Genomic DNA, 14676 nt, shown 5'->3' with positions numbered 1-14676 from the left:
GTATAATAGCATATGAATTATAAGCGAGCTGTAGTGTTGAGTAAAGATGAGCTATAGGTGTGAGGGGGACATTGAATTCTGTATCACAGGAGAATCTGGGAACACGGCATACCACCGTGCACACGTGCCCCTAATACTTAACCATCAAGGACATGGCACGCCTGTGGTGTCGGTCAAGGCACGGACAGAACAGCCATCAAGGACATGGAACGCCTGTGGTGTGGGTCAAGGCACAGATAGAACAACCATCAAGGACATGGCATGCCTGTGGTGTGGGTCAATGCATAAATAGAACACCCATCAAGGACATGGCACGCCTGTGGTGTGGGTCAATGCGCGGATAGAACACCCATCAAGGACATGGCACCCCTGTGGAGTGGGTCAAGGCACAGATAGAAAAACCATCAAGGACATGGCACCCCTGTGGTGAGGGTCAATGCACGGATAGAACACCTATCAAGGACATGGCACCCCTGTGGTGTAGTTCAGGGCGTGGATAGAACACCCATCAAGGACATGGCACGCCTGTGGTGTGGGTCAATGCACGGATAGAACACCCATCAAGGACATGGCACGCCTGTGGTGTGGGTCAATGCACAAATAGAACACCCATCAAGGACATGGCACGCCTGTGGTGTGGGTCAATGCGCGGATAGAACACCCATCAAGGACATGGCACCCCTGTGGAGTGGGTCAAGGCACAGATAGAAAAACCATCAAGGACATGGCACCCCTGTGGTGAGGGTCAATGCACGGATAGAACACCTATCAAGGACATGGCACCCCTGTGGTGTAGTTCAGGGCGTGGATAGAACACCCATCAAGGACATGGCACGCCTGTGGTGTGGGTCAATGCACGGATAGAACACCCATCAAGGACATGGCACGCCTGTGGTGTGGGTCAATGCAAGGATAGAACACCCATCAAGGACATGGCACGCCTGTGGTGTGGGTCAATGCACGAATAGAACAAAGATCAAGGACATGGCACCACTGTGGAGTGGGTCAACACACAGATAGAACAACCATCAAGAACATGGCACCCCTGTGGTGTGGGTCAATGCACGGATAGAACACCCATCAAGGACATGGCACCCCTGTGGAGTGGGTCAATGCACGGATAGAACACCTATCAAGGACATGGCACCCCTGTGGTGTAGGTCAGGGTGTGGATAGAACACCCATCAAGCACATGGCACGCCTGTGGTGTGGGTCAATGCACGGATAGAACACCCATCAAGGACATGGCACCCCTGTAGTGTGGGTCAATGCAAGGATAGAACACCCATCAAGGACATGGCACGCCTGTGGTGTGGGTCAATGCACAAATAGAACACAGATCAAGGACATGGCACCACTGTGGAGTGGGTCAACACACAGATAGAACAACCATCAAGAACATGGCACCCCTGTGGTGTGGGTCAATGCAAGGATAGAACACCCATCAAGGACATGGCACCCATGTGGAGTGGGTCAATGCACGGATAGAACACCTATCAAGGACATGGCACCCCTGTGGTGTAGGTCAGGGCGTGGATAGAACACCCATCAAGGACATGGCACGCCTGTGGTGTGGGTCAATGCACGGATAGAACACCCATCAAGGACATGGCACGCCTGTGGTGTGGGTCAATGCAAGGATAGAACACCCATCAAGGACATGGCACGCCTGTGGTGTGGGTCAATGCACGAATAGAACACAGATCAAGGACATGGCACCACTGTGGAGTGGGTCAACACACAGATAGAACAACCATCAAGAACATGGCACCCCTGTGGTGTGGGTCAATGCACGGATAGAACACCCATCAAGGACATGGCACCCCTGTGGTGTAGGTCGGGGCGTGGATAGAACACCCATCAAGGACATGGCACGCCTGTGGTGTGAGTCAATGCACGGATAGAACACCCATCAAGGACATGGCACGCCTGTGGTGTGGGTCAATGCACGGATAGAACACCCATCAAGGACATGGCACGCCTGTGGTGTGGGTCAAGGCACAGATAGAACAACCATCAAGGACATGGCACGCCTGTGGTGTGGGTCAACACACAGATAGAACAACCATCAAGAACATGGCACCCCTGTGGTGTGGGTCAATGCACGGATAGAACACCCATCAAGGACATGGCACCCCTGTGGTGTGGGTCAATACACAAATAGACGGATAGAACACCCATCAAGGACATGGCACCCCTGTGGTGTAGGTCAGGGCGCGGATAGAACACCCATCAAGGACATGGCTCGCCTGTGGTGTGGGTCACGGCGCGGATAACCCTTCCGGATTGTATCTGAGCGGGGTAGAACTTTGATGGACACCAAAAAGGGCCCAGGATCAGAGGGACACTCTCTAAGTGCATCTACACCTCCTTGCGAATGAGTGTCCCCGAGACGAATCTTACACTGTTTTAGTTGTCCAGTAAAATGTCTAAAATTCAATCCAATCTCTCAGTGCTCTCCTCTCGGTAAGTATCCGCCCCTGACAGGCCCGTTTTACTGATAGTGTATTAACCTTGGCAGAGAAATCATGGCGAGCTGTATTGGAGTCATGAAGTGGAACACAGCTCATTGTAAATAATACATAAAGCTGAACGAGAAAATGGGATTTTTATGATTAACGACCTAGCCTACAACTTTACGAAAGCTGCAATCACGGGCCTGCTGCTAAAAAGCAGGGCCCTCAATCTGTTCCTTTACAATTTCAAAGATCCCTCCCGATGGTTGGTGAAATGTAACTTTTTAACAAGAAGACCAAGAAAAAAAAAAAAGAAAAAAAACGCAAAACCCACCTGACGGAGATCCGAGGGTCGTGGGTTGCTCCACACTGCAGAGTGGCCGTGGTTCCCTTTATAACGCTGCAGTCCTCGGGAGGCAGAGAAATGAAGGTTCGAGCTGAAAAAGACACAAATCGCAGCTCATGTAAAAAAACAGATTTGCTGACTCGCCTTGGCACCGAGTGGTGCATGTGTCATTTTGAAATCCTTCAGCGTTAAAGTCTGCCCTCGTCACTATTTCATACCAGCAGGCTGCTCGCATAACACCTAGGAGCAGATATTGGACGCCTAATGCTAGCTCAAAAGTTGGCCAACTTAATTTAAATGTTGCAGTGATTTTAAATCACACATTTAATGGGAATGGAAGCATGCCAGCAAATGACAAGTTTCCCACCTCTGAAAAACGTGACAAAGAATATAAACTGTAATATTAAAAAAAGAACATAGACTGGAATACAAAAACGACATACTGCATATTCTAGTATTACAGTCCTATATTAATGTTTTTTTTTTCTTATAACAAAAACAACCCACTGAAAGTCTATTTAATGGTTTTTTTTCATCATCTAAACTGATCTGCCGTTATAGACAGTATCTCTTTATGTACGGCCTTATAATTGACCGTGAAGCTGAAATGACCACTGTACTGCCAGCATGGCGGCTAAATTGCAGTCAAGAAGCAAAGGAAGTCAGTAACTAGAACCATTTTACTGCACAGCTGGTATTGAACAAACTCCATATTAGGGGGGGGGGGGGGGGAATTGTTAGCTAACTTCCATCTGAAAAAGACCACTGCTCACTGGCAACTATATGGCTTTGACAGTATTCTAACCAAATGTCAGCTCTCAAGATTACTCTTCCTGTAAATCATCAATATGAGTATATACAATTTCAATGTTTGAATTGAATTTTTGAATGCAGCACTATGCGAAAACAGCATAGCAGAACATAAAATTCTATTCAGAGAACCTGATTGAAGCAGCAGATGTTAAAATATTGGAGAAATGAGCAAAAAGGCACTGTTTTGTTGCGTGTGCTGATTCTCATCATGAGCTTGCGTCTCTAATGTATATAATATAAGAATACTTTAACATATACAATATATGCAAAGGTCATTTAATATTTATCCAAAACCTATCCTCAATTTTTCAGTACTTTATCAGAAGATGTGCAGTGCAGCATCAACTTAAACCCCCAAGGCTTCATGATACTCAGTGCCGCTTGGGATGTGGCTCCTCCATGAGAAACCTTTCCTTGTAACTTAACAAGTCTCCTGGGGGCAGCTTCTATATACCAGAGTCCTCTAAAACAAATGGGGCAACCCAGAAATCCAGGGACCTGGGCTGGATCATTTTTAGCAAAAAGGTGGTCCCTTTGAGGGAATTGTAGCCCTTGACTTCCACGGCAAAGTGTCAACAAGGGGGTACAAACACCTCTAACACAAATAACTCAAAGTTATATATTTATTGAATTTGTTACTTTTCTGGTTTAAGGAACTTTTATTCTAATTCATTACAATATGAAATAAAACCTATATTTGCTCTAAAAGACACACGGCCTTTTAGAGCAAATAAACGTTTTTTTTTCGTATTGTAATATTTAACTTTGAGTTATTTGTGTTAGAGGTGTTTGTACCCACTTCTTGACACTTTGCCGCGGAAGTCAAGGGCTACAATTCCCTTCTAGGGACCACCTTTTTGTCAAAAATCTATATATGCGAGGACACCAATGAAGCCTTAAATGCTACAGGGAATTGGCCTTAGAGAAATGGAGCAATAAGATACTGGAGAACGCGAGCGACGATGCCCTAGAAACCCAGTGACCTAATGAACAAAGGTGGAAATCCATGCATTTACTATTAGGAATCACAGTTGAGAATTATTTGTCATTTGAGGATACTCAAGTAGGCTTTGGCTGCTTATGGTGTGTGTGGCATGCCATATCCGTTCAGGGAAAGGATTATGTGAGCTACCACCTGAAAGTGTTTTGTTTGTACTGAAATATACTCCTATGAGTTTACTTTTTGTAGACAAGAAACCAGGCAGGCTGCCATAAAGTACCTGGCAAAGAAGGATTTGTCGCTGCCAAGCCATAGGCTTACCAATGGCTGAATTGTTAAGGGCTTTTAAAGTGCCACAGGAATTCTACCAACTCTCCTCAAAAGGGAAGTTAAGATGGATTGAGCTTCAGTCTACACACAGGTGCTGCCAAGTAGCTTTTTGTTCCAGCACCATATTAAACAAAAAAAAAAAAGGAGGCTATCTTTTCCGGTTGAGAGGCATAGTGTTGTAGATGGCAGATGACTTTACTATATTTTATTTATTTATTTAGTGTTTTATAGAGCGTGAACCAGACCCGTGAGGGTATCAGAGCGCTTTACAGTAGTAACAGGTGGGATACAAGGACATAGGGGTGGAGAGAGCCAAAGGGATAGGGACAGGTAGATACAATATATTGGTAAAACAAACAATCATAATAATATTTAGGGGTAAGAAGAAGTCGATACATTAAGCTAAAGAAAGCAGTCTCAACACCCAGGAGGTTTGTTCGGAAGTGCCGGGTGGGTATCATAAGGAGAAAAGGCCAAGGGATAGTGCTGTAGTGATAGGTGAAGCAGGTTCCAGAGGTGATTGTAACATGAGTGCCAGGAGAGGAATTTGCCCATTAGGAAAGTTTTGGCCTCCTTTTTGAAGTGTGCTTGAGACGATATTCTTCTGATGGTGGGTGGGAGTGAGTTCCATATTCTTGGGGCAGCCCCAGAGAAGGTCCGATTGCATGTTCTTTTTTCCTGAAGTGTGTGGGTTGGAGCAAGAGGTCTCTGGTGGACCAGGAGTTTCTGACTCATCCGGATATCACGAGTTTCTGGGCGAGAAATGCAGGGGACTTGGAGTAAAGAGCCTTGTGGGTGATGCAAGCCAGCTTAAATTGGATTCTGGCCTCAAGAGTAAGCCAGTTCAGAGTTTTAAGGTGGGGCGAGATATAGTCGAACTTCTTGTAGCCAGTTAGAAGTCAGGCGGCGGCATTGAGGCAGGCTTTCAAGGGTGCCAGATAGATCTTGGGTAGGCCTGCGAGGGTGGAGCAACCATATTCTAGCCTAGAGCCTGAATTGCCGATTTTAGATCTGGGATTTTGAGGAATGGTTTCAGGTTTCTTAGGTAGTTCAAATGAAATCTGGCAGTTTTGGCCATCGAGTTGATATAGCCACGCATGTTCAGGTTGCCGTCTAAGGTAATTCCAAGGGATTTAGCAGAGTCCACAATGGTAGGAGAGCAGTTTAGCGCTGTGATAGCCTTGATCCATTCTTGAATGTCTGTATTGCCGTTAGGTGGTGAGATTAAGGGGAACTCCATTTTTTTAGCGTTGAGTTTAAGCTAGTTAGATGTGAGCCAGTGAACAGTCAACTTCAGGGCCTCATTCAGGGAGCGAATGTCCTCTGGAGAAGAGATTTTGATGTAGAGCTGTGTGTCGTTGGCACACATGTGGTAGGAGATATTGGCGGTGCGCAGCACCTCCGAAAGCGGTTCAAGGTAAAGATTGTAGAGGGTAGGGGACAGGGTTGATCCTTGAGGAACTCTAACCGTGATCGGAGAGGGAGCGGACAGGTTGCCATTGATCAGGACTCTCTGTGAGCGATTCTGGAGAATTTCGTGGTTAACTATATCGAAGGCCGAGGATAGGTCCAGGAGGATTAGGAGACAGGTTTTGCCTTGGTCAAGGGCAACATCCACGATGTGGAAGAGTGTGGTTTTCGTGCTGCGCCCAGGTCTGAACCCGGATTGAAACTCGTCTAGTAGGTGGAAGTTGGTAATGTGATGGCACAACAGCTGTTGTATACATTTTTCCAGCACTTTAGCTAGGAGTGGGATGTTAGAGATAGGTCTGTAGTTGTCAGGTGAAGCAGGATCTAGCGTAGGTTTTTTTTAAGATGGGGATGACCTCGCCGGCTTTGAGAGAGTCAGGTATCGATCCCTGTAAGAGGGAGGCGTTGATTATTGCAGTCCAAGAAGGGATGATAGCCTGAGAGGCAGAGGCTAAGCAGTTTGAAGGGAGAGGGTCATTGAAGTGATTGTTGGGATTTAAAGAGGATAGAATTTTTGAGACAGATTGTTCATCATAGACTTTAAAGTTGGACCAGTGTGCTTGGTTTTTGAGGGAAGTCTGGGAGGGCAGCGCCGAGTGAGGAGGTAGAGCTGGCGGAGTTTGGGAATAGGTAGCAGACATGAGTTCCTTTCCTAGGGCAGAAATTTTATTGCAGAAGAAGGAGGAAAATTGCTCGCATGGGATTAGAGATATAGGGGTTTCTTTGGACGTTTTAGCTAGTTTGTTGGATTGGTGTTTGACCAACTCGAATAACTTGCAAGGTCTATTCTTGGCATTCTCCAGTTCTGTTCTGAAGAATTCTTTTTTAGAGTTGAGGATTTTCTTGTTTTAGGCGTTTCTGGCCTGGCGGAGAAGTTTAAGTTGGCCTGCGGACAGGTGCTTTTTCCAGTTCCGTTAGCAGATTTGTTTCTTCATTTAGTTTCTTGGACTGGAAGCTGAAACCAGGAGACTTATTGCCTTGGTTGTCATGTACTCACCTCTGTAGTGTTAGTGGAAGGCCAGTAGATGTGTGCAGAGTAAGTCAGATATTAGATATGACCCTACGGGATTTTCCTGGGACGTGTCAGAATAAAAACGTGTTGCCGCTTCTTATCAGGTTTGAGGGTCAGAGGACTGCCAGCCCAGAAATAGGCCCATGGAGTTGGAATATCAGGTCATCCACTTCTCCTTGCATGCACGAGTTCCTTAGAGCCCTCTGTATGAGGCTTTCTCCTTGATCTTTATATCTCTGTTCAGGGTTATACCTTAAAACACCACCATCCATGTCCTTAATCACCCACAATCTTTCATGTGGATATGGCTTCCACCGCAGTCTTGTCTGCTGTTTGTCCAACACCTTGTCATAGCACGCTATAAACCCACACTTGTGACTGCACCCGTAGGTTTAACTTCAGTGCGGGAAGCATGCAGCTCAAATGCTGTCATTTTGTGGCCCTAAACAAAGTTAACATTGGCAGATCACAGGTCACCAGAGTTGAACTTCTTAGTTCTCTAACCAGAACCTAGTTGACAGCACTTTCAGATGGTGCACTCATAGGTTTACAGCAAAACGCACTGGGTCCGACTCAAAGCTATTTGAGGTTGTAACGCACACATGTTCTTGGACCCTGATAAAGGCATTTATTCACCCAAATGTTTCCATGTGAGTAAATCTTGTCCTGAGATAGCTGACTGGAACTTCAATAACTGTTCTGGGGAGGAAGTGCATTGTAAATTTGTGATCACTGAGAAATCTACCGATGTACCTCTATGTAATTACAAACTCCCCCTCGAGACCTTCCCTCCCTGTAAATCTTGGGAGATTAACTCTTGACAACGTCAGGAGAAAATGCTTTTGAAAGACCAGAAAGGAAAGGAAAGCCTTCCAAAATTGGATTCCTCCCCCAGGAAAAATGCTTTTTAACCATGAAGATAACATATTAGAAGGTGGATTTGCTCCTTTTTTTCACCTTCATAAAGAAATATATGTGTGTACATTTTAACCTGAGAAAAAGAAATTCTCAAAACCTTTTCAAGATCACACCTGGAAAGGTAGAATAGCGCAAGTTTGGAGGCATAACTTTGGCATTTGTAAGAATTACAAAAAGTCTTAAATCTGCATATGTGCGATGCAGTAAAACTTATAGGTGCAGATTTCTGACTTTTTCAGGGAATCAAGCCATTTCGTGTAAAGTTTTTTTTCTTCAAATTCTTATACTGACCATGATTGTTCAGCGATATCTAATACTATCAATCCCGTATAGTGACCATCTAATTAATTCAATTCTCCACCTTGGAGACATAGTGAAAACATTTAGGTTCTTCAGTGGAGGGTGTGGAAGATAATGTCTAGGGTGACATGTAAGAGACAGGGAATGAGATCAGCATCATTAGTCCTACAAGACGAGATGAAAAGCACGGCGGCGGGCGAGGAGGCTTAGGCGACTGAATATGACAGCCTCCAAGTGAAGCCTCACATTTAATTATTTCATTCAGTGAAGTCTAATGGAACCTGGGGATTTATACTGGAGCTCAGGGGTTATGGGTTAAGAAGGGATATTAGGAAACATTGTTCAGTGGAAGTGGCAAGCCGACGTAGGAGTGAGGCAGCAAATGTAGAAGCGACACAGCATGCATTTAAATTGGCTGTGGACACATTTTTTAATGGCAGCTACACAAAAGGTTACAGCGCCTGGGGTGTACCAGCAAATCCATCCTGTAACTTGTCTGATAGAAAAATAGCCACAGGAGCACTACATTTATCAAAGCCTCTCAAACCAACAGACAGTTCATTTCGGTGCATTAGATGGCATATTTCTCAGCACTACAGTCTAATGTTTTGGTTTGAGGGAATGCTTGGTGTGCAAGAGGGTTTGCAGGTGGGGCTTCTTGGTATAAAGGTATTCAGGCTTCTTTTCATTAATGTCACAATAGGAGCAGTACCAGAGAATCTGCAAAATATGTGGAGGTCTGAAAAAACGGAGAAAAATGCATTAGTCTCACATTGACCAGCTAATGTTATCATTTCGAAGCACAGTACAAGTGCTGTGAAGCCAACAGTTACCTGAATATACAGGAATCAAACAAGCCCCTGGCCTTTTCAGAGCTGGTGTTTGATAGCAGAGCATCAAACAGACTTAAAGGTAACGTATAGAGAGAGTGGGCTTTGGGGCGCGCCTTTCAACCAGTGGCTTACTTTGACCTTCCTTTTTTAGCCACTGGCTTGAGACTTTATCAATCACTTCTTGGCTCAGCACAGTAAAGTATTCATCTCTCACCTAATGCTATTGGATGTTTGGTTGTATGTTCTCCTTTCCATTCGAGCACTTACGATGAACTGCATGAGTGTTTACTTTACAAATAATGCCCTCCCTCTGTCTGCCCTTCTCGCTCCCTCCATTTTGTCTAGCTGTTCTTCATCTATTTTCACAGTATTCTCCTAGCTCCCCTGCCTGCCACTCATTTGTTTATCCCTTCCACCCCTCACTCATTCGTGTGCGTGCTTCAAGTTCCCCTGCCCACCACCCTGTCCTATCTGCCTCCTGCCCATCGAACCCCTGTGCACTCAATATTAACTCTACCCACCTTTCCCTCCCGGTAGCTTCTCATAAATGTGTTGGGGACCAAGTATTTTTTTGTTGCATGGAAATCGAAGGTGGAGCTACTATGATGGCTCTCTTGCTTTTAATACCATCCACTTTTTGTTTCTATCTCAAAATGAGATCAGTGACAAATAAGCCTTCGTTATAGTCTCTTTCTATGTAATAGAAACTGAAGTAGGACTATATTGAAAGCACCTTCGCTGTTCAACCTTTATGTAAACTGGAAACAAAGCCAGTACAGCATTGTAGCCAATACAGCCTTCAATGCAGTCCACTTTTCGTTTCTTGCCTGACTTTAATGTGCTTGCCCTGCATGTGTTAGCAACTGTGGTCCAAGGAACCCTGGGGGCCCAGGAGGCCTACTCAGGGGGTCCACAACTGTTTTACAAAATTAAATAATATCAAAATGAATCAATTAAAATTAATAAAGTATATACTAATAAAAAAACAAAATTAAAAACTTTTCTACAAGTGATTAGGAATTATATAAATACGTCAATGGTTGAGCATTTGCTTGGTGCAAATTGTTTTTGTCTATCACAATTGCCCCTACACGTAATGGGGGCCAAGGGAAGAGGAGAGATTTTTTTATGGCAGATCGTTTGTGCTCTCCTATCATGCCCTTCTGTTTTTTAAACCCTAATTATAGACACAATAAACCTGCTATATAGGAATTTCCTCTAATATGGGTGAACTTAAAATTACTGGCACAATACTTTCTTGGTTCTATGGGCATTTATAAAAAGTAACGGGATGACCTCACACACACCGCGGGGTGTCATGCTTCATCACTGGCCATCCCTCACCCACCAAAGCATACTCTATTTGCAAGCGAGCCCCTCGTTCAGGGCTGAGGGGGAATCGGTAGAAGGGAACCAAGGGAAGGGTGTGCCCAATAAAAATCCCTACCACCTACCATCAAAGGATGATATGGGAAACATATTACAACCTTTTCCTTTTGGGATTCCCTTCTTTCAAAATTATGATATGAACTACTGTGATGAAGTACATGATCTAATTATTTTATTTGACAGTAAACTACCCATCTTTTTAATTCAGCCAAAACATGTGAAAGTATAACAATTAGTCCTGATGAAAGGTTTTTAACCCAAAAAGCGTATGACATTTAATGGATGCATGAAATAAATTCAACTGTTAAAATATTGATTTCTAAATAAATAAAATCCTTAAATAAATCTGAAAGGAAACGGAGTGTAGCTCCAGTTCTCTACAAGTGTGCATTACCACCAAAGGAAGGTCTCTTGAAATTGAAACTCAAATTACAAGGGTAATACTTGGGGCAGGAGGACATAAAAAGATTCACATGTAATGCCTTTTAATAATGTTAGAACTGCTGTGCATCATGCTGCCATGCATATTGAAATAAGCATTGTATGCTGATCCGATTTCATGCAACCTGATCCTTAACTAAATAAAACCGAAAAGATTTGCTTTAGCATTCATGTGGCATAAATATTCTTGGGCTAGACTCCATAGATCAAATATTTATTCAACATACACAAATTCCAAACAAGTTGTAAACCGTATTTTACTTAATCTTAGAATAATGTGACATTTGTGTGGGGAGTATCCCAGAATCTATTTTTGTGGTAATATGGTAAAGGGTTTGCACCGCACCCCGTGGGGGGATTAATTTAACATCCTTAATCAGGCATACGAAAATACCAACCAACGCGTTTTCAACAGCAGGGCTTGTTCAAGGTCAAAACAGGTCTGTTTTTTAACTGTTTTTTAAACTATTAACTCAAGATAAGCTTGTCATCGGTTTGCTAAGGATTTGGGACTCAGTTTGTCACAGCCACTGCCAATAAATTCAGTTAAAAGTTCTCCACTTTATCTGTCTGTGAATTTCAAACGAGTGCATCCTTTTCTACGGAGAAAAGACTGAATTCCTGCCCGAAGGCTCACATTAACTCGACAGACACTAAATTCGATTTTTACAAACACATAATGAAATTGAAACTAACCAAATTACACGCAGAAATTGAAAACAAGAATAATAAAACAAAAAAACAATGAAGCAACGCGCTCATAAAAAGAGCAATTTAAGAACTGAGGATGTAACTTTATTACAGTTATGAATTGGACACAAACCAGGAAAGAGAACAACAAATCAGGAAACAACTAGTCTATTGGCAATGACAGGTTCTGCAATGACTGGAGCAGGAGAGAGTAAACTAAAGCTAAAATCTATGTTCTGTCCCATCCTCCAATACATACTAGCACCTATAGCCCAATATGTACTCAATCTATATTAAACTGCAGACAAATATACAATAGGTCACATAATGGAATACCTGAATGAGGTAGGCCTGACCAGCAGCGGCCTGTGCAGGTAAGAGTGGTGAGGCCGGGTTAGGGGGGGATTGGACAGACGACCACGAGGGAAGATTAAATAAATAATTAATTTTCCCTCGTCGTCTGTCGAAATCCCCCCCCCACCCGGCCCCACCGCTCTTACCTGCATGGGCCGCTGGTGGGCCTGACTTAATTTGATGTCCTGTGTTCCTTAATTACAAATACATATAACACAGTGGCCAGACTAAAATATAAAGTACGTTTTCGGAGGTACAGACTGCAGATTGAAAGCAGATTTCAACAATACAGTGACAATAACAAATTCTCTGAACTTTGTATCTGTTGCGGATGATGCACCCAAGCTCAGTGCTCGTAGGCAGAAGCTAGGGCAGCCCATATTGCCACTGACACCACTTATTAATATAATCCACTATAAAGTCACAGATGATATTTTGCCTTCTTTTGGAGAGAAGCCCAAATCCTTCCTGTAATTAGGGCACCTTGAATATTACAACCTGAAGAAATATAAAACACTACTAAGTGCATAAGGAAGTCTTTAGATACTCGATTCCTAGGGTTAATTAAAATGCGTGAGACACAGAAATCGTTTCTAAAGCTTAGGTCTTATTAGGGTACATTAACAGGGTGCTTTAAGACTATATTTTGAAGGACCATGTCGTGGTTGCTCGAATGTCTGAAATTATCTTTTTCTCTTGTACTAAATCCTATTAAAGTCTTTACTGAGTGCACAGATTCCCTCCATGTGAAGCTCAGAGAGCTTAACATTTTGGAACCACAGATCAACTACATGTGAAGCTCAGAGATCATAACATTTTAGAACCCGAAAATCTATTTTCTCAGGTGTTTGGTTTTCAAATTTAGTGGAATAAGGGGGCAAAAATCTTGGTCCGAGGAAGAGCCAGAGACCGTGTCCTAGCAGATGTAAATCATCTGACACCAAGACTAAAGTCACATTGAAGAGGATATCTGGACCAAGCTGGACGAGCAGCAACAGAACTGTCTGGAGCAAGATGTAAGTGATAAACTACAGGGTGTGGAAATGGGCCCACACTGCAAGTTGATCAGAATCCTAGTATGCACTGAACATTGCCTATCCAATCTGTTTCTAGAGCACACTACTGGAATGGCTGACATTGTTCCTATCAGACAGATCTTAGATGGAGGCCCTCACAACATTCAGACGTAGGACAGGGCATATTTCTATTCCATAAGCTGGAGGTCAATTTTCACCTGTATGCCAATGGCACTCAACGTGTTTTACATGTATCTCGGGAGATATAAGTTAATTGTCTTGGCTTAAAAGTGGATGTAAAGAAGCTATACATCCCTGAGTGTTTCTAGCATGTGTGCTTCTGGAATGAAGAAACATAAAACGTCTGTCTCTCTCAGGACTTCTTGATCTCCGGTTTGGCAGCTCAGCACTATATAGACAAGTCTTAGCAAATCATGTTATTTTAGTATCATCCAAACCAACTGCACTCATTTTAACAACCTCAGCTGAAAGAACGGCAGAGGTTGCTTTGCCAGGATTTGAGCCATGACACAGGTCTGAACAGGCAAACAAGCCACAGCGGTATCTAACCAGGTTCAGAACTGTAGCCAAAAATTACATCCAGGGAGCCAGATACCATATCTTCATCTGTGCTCCTGTACGGACCTTAGTTAAGAGGCCGTCTAGCAGGTTTTAAAACATGTCATTGTCTCTTAGTAGAATTAAGGACAAACCACGGACACAGCCACTTGGAGTAATTGCTCACTCCGAGTCTTGACTAAACCCCTTTTCCCCTGCACCCTGCAGTAACTTTTAATGGTGTCATGCCTTGAAAGTCCACCAATCGAAATTCATGCTTGGACCTGCAATGCTTTCAACACCTGATTGGTGGCAAATCAGCTCCTGGATAAGCCGAGATGACAATATGTAATGTGTATATAATTGTGTTACCAGCCCTTTCCCCCCAAAACTGGACTTCCAACCTACCATCATTTCACTTACACCAAGTACCCCAGTTAACTTCATCTGTTAACATGATTTTATTTGTTACAGAGTCCAAAGCATTAAGGCAATATATTTGCCACAATATAATATAAGTAAAGTAATGAATATAAGCATAATTAGCTGCATTTTGCAGTGGTTGCCACTGCATATGATACCAATGTATCTCCTTTTGCACTCGATACCAGACCTAAAAAGTAAATTCCACACATACTGCAATGTGCTTCATTTCATGCAATATTCACTGCCAACTCCTTTCCTGATCGCCATTAACGTGTGACCACACTGTGACGGAAATTGTGAGGGGGCGGCGTTCCATCACAGAAATCAGCATTGTATATCGCTACTGTATAATGAGGAGAGAACAATCACTGGCCACGGGTGAGA

General features: G+C 43.6%; 1 protein-coding gene across 2 annotated transcripts in view; it reads right to left on the bottom strand.

Moving 5' to 3' along the window:
- SDK1 (sidekick cell adhesion molecule 1) overlaps positions 1-14676 on the bottom strand; it is a 2171476-nt gene that overhangs the window by 614360 nt on the left and 1542440 nt on the right. For both annotated transcript variants that reach the window (XM_078665001.1, XM_078665002.1), the window contains exon 12: positions 2791-2893. In XM_078665001.1, the coding sequence (XP_078521127.1) occupies positions 2791-2893 (103 nt within the window). The remainder of the gene's footprint in view (positions 1-2790; positions 2894-14676) is intronic.

This window comes from Lissotriton helveticus, chromosome 10 (genome assembly GCF_964261635.1).
Source record: "Lissotriton helveticus chromosome 10, aLisHel1.1, whole genome shotgun sequence".
In the NCBI taxonomy this organism is placed as follows: Eukaryota; Metazoa; Chordata; class Amphibia; order Caudata; family Salamandridae; genus Lissotriton; species Lissotriton helveticus.
This window is presented reverse-complemented; position numbering and strand designations above follow the sequence as displayed.